Below are 22,943 nucleotides of genomic sequence, written 5' to 3'. Positions count from 1 at the left end.
GATTTAAACTAGAACTTGTTACTGCCTTCCCTGCTGCATTCCTGCCTTAACCCGAGTACTTCCACCCCTCCTCTGTGCCTTCAGCCTCCTCAACAAGGTGAGCCCAGCTGCTCCCCTTCTGTGCCCACTGGCTGCAGGGGTGTCCCTGTGGGGAGCTCTGGGAGGCCAGGCCTGGCACAGAATCGGGGCTCAGCAAACTTTTCCAGCACGGGAGAATTGCTAATCCCTCCCCAGAGAGGTAACGTGTTTGGAGCAGGTACGAGAGGCCCACTCCTGTCTCCAAGGCTGAATCAGGGTGCCTTCCAGGCTGCCTATGTTCCAGAAACCTCTGGAATCCCCTCTCCTGCAAGAAGGCCTCCTGGACTGCAGTGAGGGTAGCATGTTTTTTAATCGCCTTGCAAAGTAGGCATCATTATCCCTCTTATACAAATAAGAAAACAGAGAGTCAGAGAAGTAAAATGACTTGCTCAGGAACACCTGCTACGAGGCAAAGTGGGAATCTGAATTCAAGCCTGAGTTCCAAAGTTCGTCAACCGAACCTTCTTAGCTGCAGCTAACTCACTGTCACTCCTCAGATAGGGTGGGAAAGGGGTTAATTCTGGGCTGGGGCTATTTGTAGAACACTTTTTCCCAAGTGTCATCTCAGCCATCTACAGTGGGCCAGGGGTTTGCCCTGGGACTCAGCCATTGACAGCCCCAACCCCAGCCCCAGCCTTGCTCTCAAAACATCCAGTGCGGTGAGCACTACTTGCTGGGGTCAGCTTAATACCAAGTAACCTGGCTTGGCTAGACTTCATGTGACATGGGGCCACCAGGAAGAAATCTGCTCCCCCAAATTGCTTCCCCACGATCCTGTCACCGTGACCAGAAAGCCCGGCATTAGTGCTGTATTCAGATGTGCTAAGGAGCAGCTTGCAGAGTGTGGGGCTCCCTGGGGAAGGGCGGTGCCAGTCACCTCCCCTGTGTGCCGACTGCTGGATCAGAAAGACCAGAGTGTACAGTGGAGGCCCGGGCTCCAGAGGATTTGCTGTCGACAGTCTGGGGCCAGTCATTCACCTCCTCTCGGGGGTCAGTTTCCCGCTCCAGAAAACGGACTCTATCGAGCCTACCCTGCCCGCCTCCCAAGACCGATGTGATGCCCCAGTGGGCTTTGCAGGCTGCCAAGTGTATTACGACCTCTGCTTTTGCCAGCCTGGCCCAGAGCAGCCTCAGCTAAAGAGGGGGTAGCAGAGAGCTTGGGGGCTGCCAAGATGAAGCCAGTAGCCCATCCTCTCGGCACCCCCTGCAGCTCCCCCGTCCCACAAACCTCCTCTATCCACCCCTGCCTTGCCCCACTTGCTTGTCCCTTGCACCCTCCACGTTCTGGCTTCCACACTTTGCTCACACTGTCCCCTGCACTTGAAAACCCCTCCCCTTGATCTCTGTTGGAATCGCACCCCACCTTCCAGGCAGGGATCAGCAGTCTCCCTGACATTTGTAGATTTTAAGCACCATGTGGTTTCCCACCCCTTCCTCACCTGAGCCTCATAACTCCCCTGTCTGGAGGCACCACTCTGTCCAATGTACAGATGAGGAATTTGGGGCCCAAGGGGTAAGTGACTTCATGCAACTGGGAAATGAGATTCTAAACCAGAGTCTTCCAGACTGCCGGCCAGAGCTGTTTCCCTCCAGCAGGCTGGGTCCTTCATGGCCACCCAGCTTGTGCCCGCCACTTCCTCCACAGTCAGCTTGCAAGGTCAAGTTCCCCAACTCCTGCTTCCTCTCCCTGCCCTGCCTGGCAGCTCCTCAAGGGCTGGGCATACAGCAACCTAGTTTACTGCTTCGGAAACTGAATGAATGAATGAATGAATGAATGAATGAATGATAGCCACTCTAGGCTGAGGGAGGTCAGACCACTGGCACCCAGGGCAAGCTGTCAGGTCCAGATGGAGGAAGGACATCCCACCCGCATCTTCCATCTGTCGGGGAGGGCTGGTCCCTGCTGGCCCCAGGACTCTGCAGAACCAGCCCTGGGACCCCGATAGGCCACCTCCCTGGGCCTTCCTGCCCTGCCCCCCACTGTTTGGCTTATATTAACACATTGACTGCCACACTAGCAAAACATTTTTTTTCCTTGGAACCATGGTGTTTTATTGCGAAAATAGAATAAAAACTTTGAAAACGAAAGGATCCTTTCTAATTGAATGGGAAATTTGTGTTTTTTCCTATTGTTTTCTGTGTGTGAGTTACATGCAACTTGAAAAATAGTTCTTGCGGCTCCCAAGGTGAAGAGACGTGTGAGTTACAGATGCTTCACAAGGCCCCGGGCTCAAAACTGTGTGAATTAAATACAATTCACATGGCAGTTAATTTGTTAAAAGATGGGTTCCATATGGGGTTTTACTCTCACCGCATACATTGCACAGGCTGTGTGCCCAAGCCTCTGTCTCACCTGGTGGAGGCTGCCCTTGGGGGGATCTGTACAGGGATGAAGGGTCCCAAGGTGGTGAAGGTCTGTCGGGTGACGCATGCTGGCAGGTGTGCTCCTCCCTGTGAACGCATCTTTGCCATGTGTGCTCTGTGCCCGTGTGTGAGCATGCATGTGTGTTCCCGTGTGTCTGCGTGTCCATGAGGGCAGCTGTGTTCAGGATGGGGGCACACTCCCTTCCCCCTTCCAGGGCTGTAAGGACCAGAAACGGCCACCATAACTGGGCCCCCTTGCACCTCGTCCCCACTTCTTTCACCGCAAAGGTCATTCCTGGAGATGAGAAGGCCACCACATGTCCCCACCCTTGAGCCCATCAGCTGCTCATCCTGCTCCTCGGGGCTGGGCGTTGGCTGGCTGGGAGGACAACAGAGACAGGCACCCCCTTCCCCCCACCTCCCCCCACACCACACACACACACACACACACACACACACACACAGGCACACACACAGGCCTCCGGGAGGTGTGAGTCAGCGTCAGCCCCTGGCTGGGGTGGGGGAAGGCAGAGCTGGGGGAGGGCAGCAGGGCCATCTGGTGTGTTCGGTTACAACAATCTGCTAATGGAGCCTCTTCCCAGACTAGCACCCAGGCTGGGCCAGCCTTCTCCCCACTGCAACCTGGTATCTGGGCCCAGAGACAGTGAGACTCACAAGTTCCTAACACCCCTCCCCTGAGAGACTGGCTGGGCGAGAAGGAGCAGCCCGATTCTCCAGGTGTAGAAACTGAGGCTCAGACGCAGCCTCCTTGCCCAACACAGACACCCCAACTCACTGCTGGAACAGTGAGAATTTACCAAGCACTTCCTGCAGGGCAGGGCTAACTGTACACTAGCTCATTTAATCTTCCCAGCAAGAAAGGACACAGGCATTTCTCTTCCCCATTTTATAGATGCAGAAGTAGAGGCGAAGGGATGTTATATAACCTGCACAAGGTCAAATAGCTTCTAAATAAATGCCAGAGCCCAACCTGCCTCTCATCCTGCACTGGCTGAATCCCACATCTCTCCGTACTCCACCTGCTGAGTTCCAGGCACCTGCCTCAATAGGTCTCCAAAGGCACATACGATGACGTGGAAGTCAGGCAGGGTGGGAGCGGAGGGACAGGCTTGGGCAAGGACATAAGTATGGGACCCCCCAGATGTGTTTCTTTGGGTACCATCCATGATGCCCAGGGCCTAGTGGGCAGAAAGCGTTTCAGTGCGCTCCATGGAGGACGAGGATGAGGAGCCAGCGGGGGCCTGCAGGGCAACTGTGGTGCATTTAGCCCCGTGCTCTCTTCCTGACAGGGTGGGGGTGCAGGGGTGGGGGAGGGGCACCCTCCACCCCACCCTCCCCCCCGGCCAGCACCTGCCTGCCGCACCTCTGCTCTCCTCCATTGTGACGGGTCTGCACCCCTCCCTGCGTGGGTGACAGCGCTCTCTTGGAGAAAGGAGAACGCCTTGACAGTGCCTTTGTTCTCTGGAATAAAAGAAAACTGAGCTACAAAGGGAAACCTCAGGTAGCTTTTAACGGGGCTCAGCTGCCCGGGGCAGAGTGTGTTTAAGCTGGAGGCAGTTGTCACAGGAGCAGAAGGGGGAGCCACCCAGTCCCCCTCCCACCCCTCCTGCCCTCTATTTGGGGAGGGGAGCCCCATGATTGCATTTACTCGAGGAAAAGTCTCTTTCAAATAGTGGCAAAGGAGGAAATCAATCAACATTGATAGAGAAATGTACAGCAGCCGTCTGCAGAGCGTGTGTGTGTGTGTGTGTGTGTGTGTACGTGTGTGCGCGCATGTGTGTGCGTGTGTGCACGGTAGGCACAGCCTCAGCAGAAGCATACTGCCTGGATGGACTCACTCAGGGCCCTGGCCTGGAGGGTGGGGGCTGGGAGTCAATCCCTGGCACGTGCCTGTGGAGGGAGTGCTGGTGGCTGGGGGAGGGGTGGCGGCCGAGTCTCTAACTCGAGTTAAGAGAGAGATTAATATATTCAATCCGCTCCAGGGTAATTGAGGGAACAATTGCAGTGTTTTTCTAAAGCCCATAAAACTGCCTCATTTGCAAGGAGGAGCTGACCTGCCTCCAGTCCTCCGTATTTGATGGAGCACAGGAAGGGAGGAGGAGGGGCGACGCTGGGGTCCCGGCGCTAAGGGACTGGGACATCAGCCTGGGAGGGGGCTGGCGGTCCTGGTCTAACCTGTTCTCAGCATCCCCATCTCCCACCACTTTGTCGGTAGCAGCCCAAGCATTGTCTTCCAGATCCTCTGTTTCTCCACCGGTAAAATGGGCCGGTGACATTCCCTTTCCCCCAGAGAGTGGGCGGAGCAGCAGAAGGGGAGGCTTCCCAGGACAGGGGAAGCCAGCGGGCCTGAGGGTCTGGCACTGAGCTGAAGGGGCATGGACAAAGAGAGCCCCGCTCCCCCTGCCAGGCCGGCCCTCCCTCATGTATCCCCCCCCCAAGATGAAACGGGCAGTAAAGAGTAAAGTTAATGAAATCCACATTGCGTGGCTTTCCCGCTTGAACCACTCCAGTCTCCAGGGCAATAGAAACAGCATAGCAATAGCCAGCAATAAAAGGCGTAATGAATTTAAAAGCAGGGCGAGGGCGGGGGAGTGAGGACTCAGAGCCTGGGCCCAAGGGCAGGAGAATGCTTGGGGCTGGGAGAGTGCGGCCCAGAGCTCCAGCCGGAACCCGGACCACAGACACAAGGGGAGGAGGAGGGACAGAGTGAGAGGGGCGCGGAGACAGGGGTTAGGGAAGGGGCAGAGGGGATGCTGGGCAAGCCACTAAGAGCAGCTCCATGGCCCACTGCTCTCCTCCCCCCCCCCACTTCTCCTTAATGAAAGCCCCCAGCCTGTTGGAGCCAAATCCATAGTCAGAACTCACAGGCGTTGAGCCAGGTGCTCAGCATTTGGTGACTGCTTTATTAGCTTTTTCTTCTCTTTTTTTCCCCCTCCAGGGCAAGAAAAAAAAGGTGTTTTAAACGGAAGGAATAAAAAAAAAAAAACCTTGAAAGCATCATTTAAAAAGCTCCTGGGAAACGGAACAATTTCCATGAAACAAAACTGCGATTGTTGGAAGAGGTAAGTGCTGGGGGAGGGGGCCCACCATGCTCCTCCCCTCCTCCCCCTCCTCCCGCTCCTCCTCATTCCCCTCCTCCTCCTCCTCCTCCTCCAGGCTCCACCTGGAGCCCAGAGCTCTGAGCCAAGCTGGAGGGGGCTCCAGCCCCTCTACTGAGGGAGCCCCCGGGATGACTCCCAGAGCTGTAAGCAATGAATTTTTAAATTTATGTTTCCAGAAATTTCATCCCTGGGAATTTCCAGCCCAAAGTTTCCCTCTGCCTGTGGGAGGTCTTCGTTAAATCTTCAGGAATCTCTTGGAGAGGGGGTGAGGTATCTGCAGGGCTGGAGGGTCGTGGTGTAGGCCCAGAGCTGTTGTGGCCTCCCCCGCCCTCCCCAATCCCTCCAAGAGGCATCAGTTGCCCTCAAAAGAGTCCAGCCTTTCATCCACACTTTGGGCCACTCCTTCCTGCTTTCCTCACCCTCAGGGACCCACTCTGCCCAGCATTGGACAGGCCTGGTCTGCTGAACTCCCCCTTACCCTGGGGGAGAAGGGGCTTGGGGTGCTGGGGTGGTATGGCCATATGGTCTCAAACCTGCCAAGAAGCGACAGGAGGCGGTGTTGGGGTAGGATGAGTCTGGGGAAGCTCTACCTGGGAAGGAAGCACCCTGTGCCTGGGGAAGGGCACCGCCCACGGCCGGTTACCCTCCATGCAGGACAATCCCTCTGCAGCCCTCGCCTGCACACTCCGGTGTCCCCATTCATGGGCCAGGGGCCCAGGGAGTGACTCTATCCTGGAGGCTGCAACTGTACGTGCTGGAGATATTCATGGGGACAGTCCCTTCCACATGCCTCTCCACACGCACCCAGAGGAGGAAGCTGGAGGGCTGGAGAAGGGAAAGTGTCCACCGTCTACAATAACATTGGTTCAGGGGGGTTGATTGTTCCAGTCCCTGTGTCTCCAGGACTCAGGAAATGCCGTGAGCAACACTAGCACGACCATTTAAGGCTGTGTAACGGTGGCCATGGCCAAGAAGCAAGGTGATTAAGATTCAAAGTCAGCCACTGAGCCCTGCCCGGTCTCACACTGAGCCCTGCACCCCTGCTCCCTCCTCATTCTTGACCATCTTGATCAATACACTCCCAACCCACCCCTACCCCTGCAGCCCCACCGCCCCCACCTCCACCATTGTCAATTCTGGTTACCAAAAAAGAGAAACGCCCTCCACATATTGGAGAACAACTTGTGAGCCTGCCGTGAAATTCTAAATTGGATAGATTCAGTTATTGAAATGCCGGATGCAGACAGGACCGAGAATAACTTAGAAGGCAGGAAATCAATGCTGGGGAGGCTTCCTGGAGGAAGTGGCCTTGAACCTAGACATTTGTGTCTGGAACCCAGAAATCCATTCCTGGCCTTGAACTGCATATTGCTCCCTGAGAGCCTGGTCTTGCTGCTGTCCTTCCAGCTGTGTCTTTGTGCCTCCAAGTGGCAGCACCAGAAAGGTGCCCGCCTTCCTTAGGCCACACAGGAGGACTGAGTTCCCTGCGGGAAGAAGCAGAGCGGTGTGTTCTTTGCAGGCCCTTTCCATTGTCTGCTCCCTGCGCTTCCGCCCTGTTGTCAGGGCTGTGATTGCTGACCCGCCAGGAGGGAAGCGATTTTCCTCTCCCTTGAAAGTCATTTTCTTGTCTTCGAGAAGCAGACATCTGACACTTTAAGAGGGAGCATGGCGGGGAGATGATGGCTTTAAATAGCAGAAATTAGAGCTGCCGAGGACATCTTGTCAATCCCCCTCCCCCCAGCAGCCCTGCCCCTCCTCACCCCCATTTAGAACTGCAGCCTGAAGAGTAGGGTCCACGCGGCCTGTGGCTCTGGCAGCCAGGGCCTGCTGGGACCTGGAGAGCAGGGGACAGCTTCTCCTTAGCCCCAGCCTCCTGCATGCCAGTCCTGGGATAAACTGTAGGGCAGAGAGGCCAGGACCCAGGCTCTGAAGCCAGGGAGCTTGCAGTCTGAGGGAACAGAATGTCACCTAGGAACCCAGGTGACGTCTGTCTCATTTAACAAGCTCAGCACCCAGCACAGAGCTGGGCATGCAGAAGGTGGTTAGAGGTATGTGTTGATCCACTGATGAATGAATGAATGAACAGGGGCCACAGTGGGCCATGTTAACAGGCTGAGCAACCTGGGCAAGAGAAGTCGGTCCCTGGGTCCCTGGTCATCCTTCTGGTTCTGCTGGCACATGCTGCCCCATTGCTCAGCCCGAAGCACAGCTCGGATACTCTCTCTCCCACACAAACCCCTCCAGCGCTTCCCCATCGCCTCCTGAATCGAACACCTACCCGCTCTTCTGCCACTATGCCCTTGACTTTCTCCATCCACGGTCCCTCTCCCAGCCCAGCTGAGTCTACTTTGGACCCCTGGGCTCCACATCAATGCCAGACCAGTGCACTGTGGCAGAGAGGTGCTGCAGGAGGGCCAGCCACCTTTGGTCATAAACTTCTGCTTCCAGCCTCGTTGGTCCTCCTGCTGCCAGTCAAACATTCCCTTCCCCACAGCCAGCTTGGTGTGATCCCTTGTCCCAGAACACCCTCCCCAGAGCCCAGAGTTGCCAACCCCACCTAGCATGGGGTTGCTGGATGGATGAACGGATGAGTGAGTGAATGAAGGAGTGCATGAAAGATTCATCTCAGATGACACCTCTTCCAAGAAGCCACTCCTAGGCACCAAAAGGACAAGCACACTCCCTCACCACAGCTCTCCTTCCAGCAGTGCCTTGCAGAACCACGGGGTGATGCCCATGTTGTACCCAACCGTCTTCAAGCCATGTGGTACCCTGGGCTTAGGGACTGATCTAGCTTTAGATTCTATGCACTATTATGCACTTAGATCCCCAGGGAATGCTGTTGACATTAAATGGAATCAAGCATCCTTGGGGCTTAGTTTCTCCACCTGTGACATGGGCTACTACTTGCTCTATCAGTTTCTACCTGTGCAGGCTGTGGGGCCTACTAGACGTGCTGCCTCACTGCAGAACATGGCCACAGTGGGGGACCCTCCTATAGCTTGGATAAGGGCCCCACCTGGGCCTGAGACTTCCAGGGTCCTAGCTCAGGCTGAGCCCCTCCTGGTCACGGTGGGAGCTAGATGGGCTTGACAGTGGGCACACAGAGGAGACGTCTGTCTCCTGGTCACGTGGGGAACCCCACAACCTGAGCTGGGACCCAGGGGACACCCACCTGCAGCCTGGGGAGCTGGGGCTCTGGGAATGATGACATCAGTTCTGGCTGGCCGGCCCCGGGAGGGCAGTCAGAGGCAGGAGGCCGAGGGGTCCGGTGCACGTGGAAAGCCACGCTGTAGGCCAGGCCCCCGCAGTGGCGGGTGGTGGGGTCCGTGCTGGCCCGGAGCAGAGCCAGGTTGCCGCAGTAGCGGTACAGGTCCTCGTGCTCTGGCGCCTCGAGGTTCGTGCGGGGTTGGTCTGGCCGTGGGAAGATGGGGAAGATGGCCTCGCCCACCCGCTGGACCGTCCGTGCCGAGGCTCCGTCCAGCCTCAGCGCCTTCACCCGCAGCTGAGCGTCATGCTGCCCGTCGTTCTTGCAAAACCCTGGCTGAGGGAACATGGGGCTCAGAGATGGTCTCTGGGGTCTCCCTGTCTCTGCCCGGGACGTTGGTGGGGAAAAGGAGGACAGTCGGGGCCCTGGGGACACCAGTGCTGCCCGGCCTTTGAGTTGAAGCCAGGCAGGCTTGGCTAGGGTTTCCCAGGTGGGTGACCCCCGTCAGGCCCCCACCCATGGCTCTCTCCCTTTACCAAGGCCCAATCCAAGCCTGTAGTGGGGGGTGGGGGTGGGTGAGCAGTGGGGAAGGGGCCGAGGGGGAGGGGCTGAGGAGAGGAGGGCTTTTAGCCTGTGACATGGTCTGGGGTCCTGCCACTACCCAAGACAAGGGAAGAGTTCAGTCTTCCCTGCTTTCTGCCCACCCGAGGCCTAGGATTTGGTTTCCCCATTCCTTCATGTCCTCCTCCGCCAGGCAGCCTGCCTGGATGACCTTACAGTCTAGGCATGGGTCTTCTGCTCGCTTCAGCTCACTTAACTACTATCTGCTTGGGATCCCTGCCTCTCCAGCTGGTACAGAAGCTCCCAGAAGGCAGGGCCAGGTCTCCTTGTTTCTGTCCACCCCCATACCCACAGTCAGGTGGTGCTCAGGGCCGAGCAGAGCACTCGGTGTAATGTCACTCAGTGGAACATCCACTGCCCAGGACTGGCCCCAGCCTGCTGTGTGCTTAGCACTTCTACATTCACAAAGCCCTTCCTTATCTGCCTTCCATTTCCTTCTCACCCTACCTTATGTGACTAGTGTCAGTGTCCCCATGTCACACTGAAGGAGGAAGGGGCTCACAGAGGGCCACCATTTGCCCAAGGTTACACAGGCAGAGCTTTGGGTTATGGTCTGGAGCTCTGCCCCTGCCCCTCCCAGTTGCCCTGAGGCTCTCTGGGGTCCCTAACAGGGCTGGGGCAGGAGTTCCAGGGCCCTTCTCTCCCCCCCACCCCCACCCCCTACTTCATACCTTTGGGCAAAGTAAAGATAAACTTGTTCCTGGTGAGGGCGAGGCTCCGGCCAGGATCCCGCTGCTGGATGACACCAGTGACAACAGAGCAGGCAGGGAGGGGGTCCCCGTCATTCACCCGCAGCTGCACCCCAGCCGCAGAGCCTGCCTGCAGGGGGTTCTCAGCTGACAGCCGCAGGGCATATCTGCCCCCCTCGTTAAACCCCACACGCAAGACCTCGAACTCCAGCTCCAGTGTCTGCTCCTCCACCTTCAGCCTCTGGCTCATCAGGGATGCGGGGGCCCAGGGCTCGGGCCTGCTGAAGGCCATGGCCACTGTCAGGGACTGACCTCCGGACTGAGCACTGCCCCTTCCTGCCCACAGTCCCTGCCTGGGCCCAGTCTGAAAGCCGGCAGGCTGGGCGCTCCGGGCCACTCCCCACCCCTCTGTGTTTGTTTGAGGAGAAACCGGGTAACAAGCCAGGAAGCTGGGCCTGACCCAAGGCAGCCATTGGTCCCTCCCTTTTAGCATTTATTCCTTCAACAAATATTTATTGAGCACCTACTGTGTGTCAGATACTATTTTAGGCATTTGGAATACAGCAGTGAACCAAGCAAAAGTTCCTGCCCTCTGAAGCTTATCGTCCAGAGGGGGAGGCGAGTGGAGACAGACAAACATAAACACTAAATATTGAAAATAAGTAAATTATAATGTATGCTAGAAGACGGTAAGTTCTATGGAAAAGATTAGAATGGGTCAGGGATGAAGACTGTGGTGTGGGGAGCACATAGGTATGTGGTATTCGGAGCCTCCCGTTGCTGGGAGGGCCCGTCTCCATGTGCTTGTGCCTTCCCAAGGGTTCTTGACTTGGGTGTGGGAGCTTCTCAAGGGAAGGGAAACAGTATTTGTTCCCTGGGAACATGCTCTTAATTTATCTTCTTCATCAAGATTCACGATAGGGGACACAGCTTCACTTTGCAGAGAGCTCAGAGCCTCTCACACCAAAGAGTTGGGAACCTAGAATCCATTCTCCCCGATCCTGGGTCTTGTTCTTACCCAGTGGGAGACGGGAGATTCTGGACACACCTCAGTAATACCTGTCTCTGTCACCACCACCATCGCCACCACAACCATCACTAATACCACCACCGTCACTAACACAACCACCACCACCACTGCCACCTTTACCACCACCACCGCAGCCATCACTAACACCACCACCACCATCGTCACCATCACCATCACTAACACCACCACCACCGCCACAACCATCACTAACACCACTACCACCACCATCACTAATACCACCACCACCACCGCAGCCATCACTAACACCACCACCATCGTCACCACCACCACCACCATCACTACCACCATCAGTACCACCATCACCACCGCCACCACCACCACTACCATCACCACCATATCACCACCATCACCACCACCACCATCTCCACCATCGTCACCACCACCACCACCACCACCACCACCACCACTACCATCACCACCAGTAGCATCACCAGCATCACTATCGTCACTTCCATGACCATCATCACTGTCATCATTTTTCAACCTCATCATCATCATCGCCTATGATACTCTTTGTTGAGAAGCTACTGGATACCAGGCACTCTATGTGGCTCTGAGGTAGATGTAATTATTTCCACTTGTACAGATGAGACTCTGAGGCTCAGAGAGTGTCAGGAACCTCACCCAAGATCACATGGCTACTATGTAAGAGCTGAGATTTGAACCCAAGGATTTTAAGTCTACACTTTCTCCTACTAAACATGTCCTGGGACTGACAGGGAGACTGAAATGCATTACATTAGGGAATTCTGTGCCTTAAAACTGTAGAAGTACCCAGCCAAGGGTCCTGATGTATGTGGCAAGCTTCTTCTGCAATGATTAAAATTCGGTTTTTTCAGGTTCCCCAAGGAGAAACTGAGGCAAAGAGTTCCAGTCACCTGACTTGTAGGTGAAGTTTCCCAGGTCCCTTCTCTCTGGGTGTCAGTGCCCTGTCTGTATGATGAGGGGGGTGGGGTAGATAAGTCATCCCTCATCTCAGTTGGTCTGAACTTTATAATCATATTGGAAAGGCCACAGCATGGCCATTTTGGGGAGAGGGTGGGTGGCAGAGGCTACCTGGAAACCTTTGTCTCAACAGCTGGGCATGGCCCACCCAGCCTGGGTCTGGTGGCCATGGTTTGTTTCTGCCAGCTCTAAGGTCCTGGAGCTTAGTGACTCAGTAAGAGCAGCTCTCTTCCCTTGCATGTTTGGAGCAACCCCCAGAGATGTTACAAGACCGGAGTGAGTTGCTTCTGCCTTGGAGCCAACCTCTGCGCACTCACCCCAGCCCCGTGCCCCTGCAAGCAGGGCCCATGCACACAATCGCATCTTCTCCTGGTCTGTTCACCTGAGTCCCCTCAACACTTCCCTCTCCCCTGCTTCCTTTCCTCTGTCCCTCCCTCCAACTTTCTGCAAAAGATCTGAGGTGGCTCTGTTGGCCTTAGCAGGATTTTAGGGCCCTCCACCACCTGACATCTCCACCCCCTCCCATTTCTGGCCTCCCCTCCCCCACTCCGTCTTGGGGAAGGCTTACTTTTTTTGGTGTATGTGTATGGTTGTTTTTTTAAAAAAAATTGTGGTAAAATATACATAACATAAAATTTACTATCCTAACCACTTTTAAATGTGCTGCAGTTCGATGGTGTTAAGTACATTTACGCTGTTGCACAACCAATCTCCAGACCTCTTTTCATCTTGCAAAACTGAAACTCTATATCCGTGAAACAACTCCCCCTACCACTTCCTCCCTGGTCCCTGGCAACTACCACTCTACTTTCTGTCTCTGAGAATCTGACTACTCTCAGAACTTCACAGAACTGGATCCTACTGGCATTTGTCTTTTTGTGACTGGCTTATTTCACTTAGCATAATGTCCTGGGTAACACTCACTTTTGCTCCAGGCCAGGCCTGCCCTTTCTCACCTCTCTGCCTTTGCTGGGGCGATTTCCTCTGCCAAACTTTCCAGCTCCACCTACGCAACCTTACTCATCAGCAGACTGGCTAAAAGCCTCCTCCCAGGCAGGAACGACCTCCCCACCTCATTTTGCACTGGACCTGTCTGTTGCAAATGATGACTTGCCCACATTTGACAGAACATTCCTTCAGGGATCATGTTTGTGTGTCCAGGACAGGGCTGGCCAAGGAACAGCTGCCTGGGGGGTGGTTTAAAGCAATGTGGCATGAATGAATGAATGAATGAATGGAAGGACAAATGAATTGATGAACAAACCTGACCTAGCTTCTGTTTGCGCAGAAAGGAATAAGAAATATTCGGTCATTAAATATGAAATGTCCATTTTCAAATCAAAGGTTTAGTTTATTACATCTCAAACAAGTAGCAGTACAATTAATTGAAGTATGTGCCTGAATTACGGACACAGTTTTGCCATCTTAACGGTAGCTCATTTATGCCAGCAGCAAAGAAGCCTGGACAGCAAGTGGCGATGAAATCGTGAAAGGCATTTTCCACAGTATGTTGAGAATTGAATACTTTTCCTTGCAAGAAGTGGTCCAAAGCCTGGAAGAAGTGGTAGTCAGTTGGTGCAAGGTCTGGTGAATACAGTGGATGACAGACAGTTTCCAAGTCCAGTTGCTATAGTTTGAGCAGTGTTGTTTGTGCAACATGTGGTCTAGTGTTTTCTTGCAAGAGGATTGGCCTATCTTGATTGACCAATCTCGGCTGTTTAATCGCAAGCATCCTCATCATTTCATCCAGTTGGTTGCAGTAGACATTCACTGTAATGAATTGACCAGATTTCATTGAAGCTATAGTGGATAATACCAGCGCTGGACCACCAAGCAGACACCATTAGCTTTTTTTGATGAACATTCAGTTTTGGACTGTGTTTCGGCACTTCATCTTTATCCAACATTGTGCCTAATGCTTGCAACTGTCAAAAACAATCCATTTTTCATCACACGTCACAATACGGCATAGAAATGTTTCACCTTTATGTCGCGACAGCAAAGAAAGGCAAACTTCGAGACAATTTCTCTTCTGACGCTCATTTAATTCATGTAGAACCCATCTACCCAGCTTCTTTACCTGCCCATTTGTTTCAAATGGTCCAATATTGCTGGAATAGTAAAGTCAAACCTTGCTGCTAATTCACACGTAGGTTGAGATGGATTCGCTTCCACTGCAGCTTTCAGCTCATCATTATCCACCTTGGTCTCAGGTCACCCACGTGGCTCACTTTCAAGATTACAGTCACCAGAATGGCTCATTTTCAAGATTACAATCACCAGAATGGAACTTCTCAAACCGTCAACATACTGTGTGTCCATTAGCCACATCCTTCCCAAACATGTTGTTGATATTTCGAGCTGTCTGCACTGCATTGGTTCCAGGACAGAACTCATAATCAAAAATAACCTGAATTTTTAACTTATCCGTGGTTTCACAAAATATTGCTCTAAAAAAATTGAAGGATAATCACAAGCCAAACCATGCGTTTGAAAGAATGAGGATGTTCCTTCACAGTAAAAATAAAAAAGAAGTGTCAAAGTGAAATGTCAGAGATACCAACTGTCAAACTTAGTACTTAGGGAAATCGGACATTCCATACTTAATAATTTTGGCTATTTCATCTGGATTCCATATGTGAGAGGCAAAGACCATTGCAGGCTTTTGAGTCAAACTTGGACTCAGAGATACAGCCTGGTGCCTCGGTGGGCCAGCTGGTGCCCCGGGGGGAGGGGAGCAGCGTGGTAAGCAGCAGGGGCTCCTGATGCTCAGGCTTCTCTGGGCCTGGCCTCAGTTCTGTGGAGAGAGTCTGGAAACCTCAGTGGACTTTAGCAAGTCAGGGCTGGGTGGTGCTCCCATTTCACAGATGGAGAAACTGAGCCCAGGGCGCGTAGCAGGACCAGATCCTTACTCCTTTCCTAGGGTTCTACATATAGCTGCCTCCCTGATTCAGCTTCCTTCCTACTGTCTTCAGAAGATTTAAACTCCAGGTGAGGCTGTCCCTGGTGGGAGGCCTGGCTCCCCCAGAGGAGCGGAGAAGGGAAAGTGGGGTGGGGTGTGGGCAGGTGGTGGGAGGTGAGGTGGGCGGGCGCAGTCTTGGCAGGCTGACTTCTGAGCCGCCTTCCAGGCCCGGCCTGAAAGACCTCAATGGGGCCCTTGAGTCTTCTTTCTTCCCCAGAAGAATGGCTACTCAGAGGCCGCTGGCTTTGTCTGCAGGAGCCTGGGCCGTAATTAGCCCACCCCAGAGGGCCCCTTCCTGCTTCTCACAACGGCTCCTTTCAGCCTCCCCATGGCTCCTGAGCTCTCCTGTCCCTGTCCCCAAGGACCCACCGCCAACTCCCTCCCCACCCCCTCCCCACTTGCACCGCTGCTTAGAGCTGCATCCTCCCAGCAAGCAGGGGTCTGCAGATGAGGAAACAGAGGCTCAGAGAGATCAGGTAGGTGGCGAAGGGACTGACCTCAGGCCTCTTGCCTTCCGGGCCAGTGTGATCGTCACTGCTTCACACGGGGCCTTCCCCAGCAGCCCCTTGGCAGCCTCCCTCCCCTGCAGGGAACCGTCCCAGGCCCACCGCCCACGCCCGTCAGCCTCGGTGCCTGGGGCTCGCAGGACCACAGGATCTCGGACTCTCCCCACTGCACAGATGGCAAAATCAAGGACGGGACCGTAGAGGCCAAGGGAAAAGTCCCCCTTCACCCGCTCAAGGTTCACTGGAAATCCCTGGTGAGAGGCAGCCTGGCAGGAGAAGAGGCACAGGAATTTATTAGATGTTCACCTTCAGGATGAAGGCCCAGAAGGACGGGGAAAGCGCCCACTCCCACGCTTAGGTCCAGCAAAGCGCGGACAGCCGCTAGGAAAGATGACCGGACACAAAGGGTCTGATCTAGAGCTACTAGGCTGAGTGGGGACACTGAGCCAGGCCTGTCAGTCTGGACTCTCCGTGGCCTCCCTGGGGATGTGTTTCCTCCTTGGGGGTGTGGGGTGGGGCCCTTTCTGGAATGGGGGTCTTTTGACCTGCAGTCAAACAAGGTAGGTCAGATAATTTTTTAATGACGGGTTTTTACACAGAAAAGCAGAGGAAAAGTTAGAGTGATCATTTTAGGCTCCACGGCTGGCTTTGGGGAAAAGGGGTTCTGGTTTCTGTGACCCACTTTGGGAAAAGGGATTCTAGTTTCTCTGGCTAGTCCCGGGGGACAGTGGGACTGAGAGACAGGAGGGCAGGAGAAGGTCAGAGAAAAACTGTTGCTTCTGAGGCCTGCATTTGGGGTATTGTTTTCTGAGTCTCAACAGGCTGCATTGTGGTCACTCAGCTAGTACACAGTAAAGACAAAATTAGAAGCCTGGTCTTGTCCCTCCATGGAGGGGCCTGGCTACCTTGAATCTGTCGCCCATGCGACAGGTGATTGTGATCCTGTCCCCTACGCCTGCAGCCCCATCAGGTTGCACGCCTTTCCCCTCCTGGCCTCCTGCTTCGAGCTCCTGCCCTGAGCACTGTCAGGGGAGTCTTAGGCTATCCCTGAAGCCCTCTTGCTCTGGCCTTCAGCTGAGCAGAAGCTGGAGGAGGGAGCCAGGGCTGCGCCAGTGATCCCTGGGCCTGCCCCAGCAGCCCCCCTCTGCCAGCCTTGCCTTGGAGGGGCTAAAGTTCCTGCCTGGCAGGAGGGGAGCCTCACTGGCCGTGTCGGCAGCACTGACCTTTGCCTTTGTGTGCCCAGTCACCCAGCTGCTCCACCAGGCTCCGAGGGCACCAACCCCTGAGTCAGTGTCCAGCCGGCTCCGGGCCCTTCCACCTCGGGGGGTTCTGAGACCAGCACCAGTCCTCCTGCCACACCAGGGACAGATAGAACAGGTAAGTGGGGAAAAGAGGGCAGGAGCTGGTGGGGGCAGCACTGAGGCAGCCCATGACGGGGGCCCAAGATCAGAGATTTAGGCCGGGCAGGGCTAGCTTGGAAAAGGTACCACCTAAAACATTTCGGTGGAGAGATACAAACTTCACAGCCGGGCAGGGGTGGTGGTGGGCATGGAGCAAAACACAGAGCAGGAGAGAGAAACAAAAAGAAAGACAGTCCAGGAGCGGTGGCTCACGCCTGTAATCCTAGCACTCTGGGAGGCTTGATGTCAGGAGTTCGAGACCATCGTGAGCAAGAGTGAGACCCCTGTCTCTACTAAAAATAGAAAAATTAGCCGTGTGCAGTGGCGTGCACCTGTAGTCCCAGCTACTCAGGAGGCTGAGGCAGGAGGATCGCTTGAGCCCAGGAGTTCAAGGTTGCAGTGAGCTACAGTGAAGCCACTGCACTCCAGCCTGGGTGACAGAGTGACACCCTGTCTCAAAAAAAAAAAAAAAAACAAAAACAAAAACAAACAAACCAAATAGGAAAAGACAGAGTGATAGACACACAGAGTTAGACCGAGAAAGAATGAGGCAGAGAGTTAGAAGGAGAGACAGAAAGAGAGGAGACAGACTGAGTCAGGCAGAGAGAGGGTGAGACAGAGAGTGCTAATAACAGGGGTGGACAGAGACTGATGGACGGGGACAGAAAGGCAGACAGAAGAACAACAAGACAAAAAGGGTGAAAGAAGCCGAACAGGAGATAGTGACAGACAGGCCCCCAGCGGGCCCCAGCGGGCAGGGGTTCTGCTGTGCTCTCATCGGGCAGAATACTGAGAGATATGTCCCAGGCCTGCCATTTAGCTTAATCAACTGGGGGCCTTCCCCCAACCCCAGAGAGGTTCTTCCAGCCACAGAATGGAAAAGAGTGCAAGCTCTAGGAAGGAAGATTTCTGGGAAAAGAGCGGTGAGCTGGGTGTGTAGAGTGGGGGGAATCTCTGGTAAATCTTCCCCTAGCTCAGTCACTGACCCTGGCACATCATGTGGCCTCTCTGGACCTAAGTTTCCTTTGGATGTGGTGGAGTATTGGGTAGAGCAGGGGTCTCTCAGGTCTCCTTCAGCCTTACGATCTGGCCTTAGCTCAGGCTCTGTCTTTATGGCTAACTTACTTCTCCATCCTACTTAACTCATGACCTCGACCTTGCAGTCCAATGTGGCTGCTTGAGATCCGGCCATCACGGCTGCATTGTTGCCAGAAGGAGGAAGGGGTAAAGAAAACATCTCTCTTTTGAAAACACATCTCTGGAGTTATGCTCAACACTACTTTTTCACTGGCCAATACTTAGTCTGAGGGCTGCATCTAGCTTCAAGGGAGGCTGGGGAATGTGCAGCACTGGGCTGGGGACAGAATCCATTTCACACAGCTCAGGGATGCCTTCACAGCTCCTTACTCACAGCAGGCATATTAAAAAAAAATTACACATGCAATTTAAGTTTTTAAATATACATTTCAAACAAGTGAAAACCCTCCTTCATTTTTCTAAACTCATCCCTCCCCTAAGTGTGACCACTGTGAACAGTTTGCTGTGTGTCTGCCAGATTCACTTTTTATATATATACACATACACACACATATGTCTACCTAGTTAAAGAAGCGTCAGATGGATCACGATTCATGTATTGTTCAGCAATTTGCTTTCTTGGTTACTGTTGCTTGGCAATATTTCTTAGAGGTTCCACCATGTCAGTCTGCAGGGAGGTAGCTCATTCTTTTTAACAGCGAAATAGTACTTCACCGTATAGACTTACCAAAGCTTATTGATGGGTATTGGGCATGTTGCCAATTTTTTGCCATGACAAGCAGCCCTGGGCATCTTCTCTGCATGTATATGCAAGCATTCCTTGGGGATGAGTTCTCAGAAATGAGCCAAAGGTTCATTCTCTCTTTGTGTGGGTTTAACTCTTTCTACCCAAAAGTCCTTCTGCACGGCCAGAGGACGGTCAGATCAGAGCTGGCTGACCACTTCCCGGTCGCTGCTTGGGTGGTGGTCCCCATCCCTTTCTTTTCCCTGCCCGGGGAAGGCACAGCTCTGGCACCATCTCCACCTGTAGCCCTCCCTTCTGTGGTCTTCACCATCGCTGTCACCGTCACCGAAAGCCAATCTCACATCTGAAAGCTTGTGCTCCTGGGCCGCCCCACCCTTTTGTTGACTGCACCCCCCTTTTCTTTCAAGGAACAAGAAGATACCTGTCCGGCTCCCTTCTCCTGAGGATTTAGGGCCCCCCTTCTTGTCCTGCCCTCCCTGCCTGCCAGGGCACCAGGTGTGAGGGCCTTCTAGGGAACGTGGTGAGCCGGTGCTCAGGTGCTGGGGGACCAGGCCCTGCTGTCCTGAAGCCTTGGCGGTTGTAGGAACGTGCCTGGGGTGAAGAGCAGGACCCCGAGTCCCAGCCTCTCTGTGAGGGGTGGCAGAGAAAGCTCCCTGGGGGCCTTTTTGACTCCCCCTGGAAGGGCTCACACCAGGAGCTCCAGCCCTGAAGCCCCGTGAAGGTGTCAGAGACCCCCTGCGTGGTCAGGGCCCCCGGCCCAGCTGGCAGCGGCAAGATGCTGATCCGGTTATTAAAGGCTGAGCTGGTGGTTTCCCTCCGGCTCAGTGCAATTCATCAGGCAATTGCCGTCTGGGAGTGACGGATGGTGACAAATGAGGGTACATAGGGGGTTCCTGAGCCCATCCATGGCCACAGCCAGGGAAACTCAGCCATCAAAGCCCGGTGCAGGCTTCTCCACCGAGGTGACTCGGAGGGCCAAGGAGATCAAGTTTCGGGCAAATGGTTTGCGGGGAGAGGCTGTGCCCCTGCAGACAAGCCACCCTGTGTGCTGTGTGGGGCCCCAGCCCCTGCTCTGGGCCGGAGCTGGGGAGATGGGGGTGGGGTGGGCTTCTCAGATCCTGGAATCACAGGCAGGAGGCCTGGGGGTGGGGGTAGGAGGAGGGGCAGGGCCAGACTGGGGAAGGAGGGAGCTGCCTTCTGACAGGAGGAGATGAAACACCTTTTAAAGCAGGTGCTGGGGACACTGCTCAGGGCCAACTGCGGAGACCACACAAGCAGCCAACCCTCCAGGATCCCAGCCTAGGGGGCTCAGTGGAGGCGGCCCCAGTTTGGGGGAGCACCCTGCCTGCCTGGAGTGATCAATAAAGGAAAAGGAAGAGACACAGAAGGTAGAGGTCAGGAGGGTGCTGGGGAGGTGGGGCTGGAGCCATGCCCGGAGGGTTGGAACACGGGGGAAGCAGGGGGAAGGCACATGGGGTGGGGGTGGACAGTAGAGCGTGATCCAAGGCTTGGAGGCAGGAAGAGGGTGGGAGTGGTGCGGTTGAGCAATTCTGATGGATAAGGTTGGAGATCTGGGGATGGCTGCCCTCGGGGGACACTGGGGGGCTAGTGGGAGCTCCAAAGGCCCGAGAGAGTAAGAGTCATGTCTGGGCCAGGTCTGACTGCCTGTGGGCAACACGTTGATGGAGAACCTCATCCTATGGTCACCAGGGGAACAAAGAGAGAGAAGTCAGGGGATCTGCCCAGCAGTCAGGGTCCTGAGTGAGGAAGGAGGGCAGCACAAAGCCCACATCTCAAGGCCAGACCATGGTGGCCCCACCTGAGGGAGGACATGCTGGGAAAAGAGAATCCAGGGCTCTTATAGCTGGGAATCTTTGTGGCCTTTCGGCAAGTCCTCCTCTGAAGGCAGGAAACCCTCTGTAGGATCTTGATGGCAATAGTCTCTTCTTGATTGCCTCCCTTGATGGGGGCTCGCTACTCTGTTAGAGTAAGAAGTCTCCCTTGTCCTGAGCTGAAATCTGCCTTCCCTCCTTCAAGTCTGTTCTAACCTTGCCCACTGGGAGGGGAAGAACACACTGGTCCCCTGGAACAGCCAGCTACTCTCCTCCTCACCAGTGTCCACCCACATTCCAGAGCAGCCTGACCCAATCCCTCATGCTATGATGATACTGTTGGTGAAAGGGGCATGAGAATTCCAGTGGCATGATCATAGCTCACTGCAGCCTTGAACTCCTGGGCTCAAGTGATCCTCCTGCTTCAGCCTCCAGAGTAGCTGGAACTATAGCTGTGCTCCACCACACCCGGCTTTCGGACCTCTTTTGTCTCCCCATCTCCACTTCCCTGGGCCCTCATGTTTGGGGAAAATGGGCCAGATATCCTTGCCTTGGAGGTGTATGCCCCTTCCACACAGCTCTGGGGCAGCGGAGCCCAGAGAGGGCAATGCTGACTGCACAGACACCAGCACCTGGGGTGGGGTTTCAGGCCCTGTGGGGGCCATGGAGAGAACGCTGCAGGAGTGGGGGAAGAGAATTCCAGGAAGGGTGCATCAGATGTGCTCTGACCCTCCCACGGGGAAGGGGAGGGAGGAGGTAGAGCGGCAGGAGGAAGAGAGCCACCTACACTCTTCCCCTTGCGAGCTTGGCAGCCAATCATACTGCTGCCCAGCCCACTGCGTGGAGTCAGGCTTGGTCTGGGGCCAGAGGTAAGCTCCTCTGTGTGAGGGGGACAGTTTAGTGTGTGTGTGTGTGTGTGTGTGTGTGTGTGTGTGTGTGTGCTGTAAAGCAGAGGGCAGACCCTGAGCTCGCTGGTCTACATGGGGTTGACTCTGCCTTGGCCATTGCCCCATGGGCTCTCGGGGGGAGGGGGGCAGACTACACAGGCAGGCTTACCGGCCACCCCCCCCCAGACGGAAGCGCCCCCTTGGGTGTTCTCTGCTGTGCTGTGGGAATGAGGGTGTTGCCGAGGCTACGGGGTGTTGCTGGGGCTGTGTGCTGTACAACTTTTGGGTGTGCTGCTGGCTCGGAGCCAGGGGGGAGAAGGGAGGGGTAGAGAGTGACAGGGGTCCCTGGGCTTCTTGCAGCCACTTACAGGCTTTGGCATGTGGGCATCCTGGGTGCTGAGGTGCCGCAGCGCCTCTGATGCGTTACCGACGTTCTGGGGGCTCTGGGGGGCAACACTGAGACTCCGGGGGTTCTTGCGGCATAACTGAAATTCTGGAAATGTCGCTGAGATGCTGGAGGTGCTCTGAGAGATCTGGGGGTCTTTGGGGTGTTTCTGGGGTGCTGGCCTTCCCCGTTCCTTCTGTCCTGCCGTCAGCTCCCTCTAAGCGTAGCACTTTGCCCTTTGAGGATGTTGGTGGCCACGGGCTGCCAAAGGCACGCACGTGGGCCTCTGTTTCTGGATGCTAAAATTCCTCAGGTTTAATCAACTTGAACAAAAGCATGGGGAGGAAGGAAGCTGTGTCCCAAGCCTTCGCAGGCCAGCTGCAGCCTGAGGGACAGGGCAGCTCCGTGCCAGGCCCAGACGGCAGACGGCCTCCACTGGCTCAGACTTCCAGAAGCTTTTTAGGACCTCGTCCCGCAGCGAGCAGGGCTTGGCCAACCCCCATCTGTGCCCAGCTGGGAGTCCTGCTGGCCTGGGCTGCTCCTGGAACACTGGCATCAGCCTCATCTGAGTGTGGCACATGGGCGCCGGCAGGTCACCGCGAGACAGCCCTGCCCTGACCCCACCGTGCGCTCTCCTCGCCTCTCACACTCCCCTTCTCAGCCCTGCTGAGACGCTTATACTTCATTCTTGCTACCATTCCGGATCTTCCCTGGGCCCCCTCCTCCGAGAAGCCTGCAAGCCTGCCCAAACCATCTCCTCACTCCCCCACTCCCCAGCTTTCGCAGTTCTGTCTCCCAGATACCACTCTCCAGCCTCCTCTCCTGATGGCAGGGGCTGGACTCCTCTGGGTGTGAGTGTCCCTGTAAAGCCAGCTCCAGAAGGCCTTTGGAGAAATACTTCTCCTTGCCGGCCTGCAGTCTGGCCCGTGGCACCCTTCCTCACAGGCCATCCTCCCCTTCCCGTTGTGCAGACGGGAGCCCCAAGCCCAGGAGGTACTTGGGTTCCAAGAAGTGGGGTCAGCCTTCAGCTCGAGCGCCATGCGGGCCGCCCAGGATCCATGGAGCTTCAACCCAGCCTGCCCCTGCCCCGGCCAGGGTGGGTGGGAGAGC

General features: G+C 55.1%; 2 protein-coding genes across 2 annotated transcripts in view; both read right to left on the bottom strand.

The window, feature by feature from the left end:
* The window catches only part of LOC123635016 (coiled-coil domain-containing protein 33-like), a 66,705-nt gene extending 57,927 nt beyond the window's left edge, over window positions 1-8,778 (bottom strand). The window contains exon 1 of the mRNA XM_045546796.1: window positions 8,740-8,778. Coding sequence (XP_045402752.1) covers window positions 8,740-8,778 — 39 coding nt within the window. The remainder of the gene's footprint in view (window positions 1-8,739) is intronic.
* A 106-nt stretch (window positions 8,779-8,884) lies between these two features.
* Window positions 8,885-10,452, bottom strand: LOC123624278 (coiled-coil domain-containing protein 33-like). The gene is made up of 2 exons (XM_045531921.1): window positions 10,065-10,452; window positions 8,885-9,108 (listed from the first exon to the last, which is right to left on the bottom strand). Exons 1-2 carry the CDS (start codon window positions 10,372-10,374, stop codon window positions 9,077-9,079), a joined length of 342 nt encoding a protein of 113 aa, XP_045387877.1. The 5' UTR covers window positions 10,375-10,452; the 3' UTR covers window positions 8,885-9,076.
* Window positions 10,453-22,943: the final 12,491 nt, after the last annotated feature.

The sequence above is a fragment of the Lemur catta genome, chromosome 1 (assembly GCF_020740605.2).
Source record: "Lemur catta isolate mLemCat1 chromosome 1, mLemCat1.pri, whole genome shotgun sequence".
Taxonomy (NCBI): Eukaryota; Metazoa; Chordata; class Mammalia; order Primates; family Lemuridae; genus Lemur; species Lemur catta.
This window is presented reverse-complemented; position numbering and strand designations above follow the sequence as displayed.

What these genes read in the sequence shown, in the direction of transcription:
- LOC123624278 (XM_045531921.1), bottom strand. Translation starts at nt 10,374, where the DNA reads ATGGCCTTCAGCAGGCCCGAGCCCTGGGCCCCCGCATCCCTGATGAGC. An exon ending in TATCTTTACTTTGCCCAAAG is followed by an intron (nt 9,109 to 10,064) that starts GTATGAAGTAGG and finishes ATGTTCCCTCAG; the next exon opens with CCAGGGTTTTGCAAGAACGA.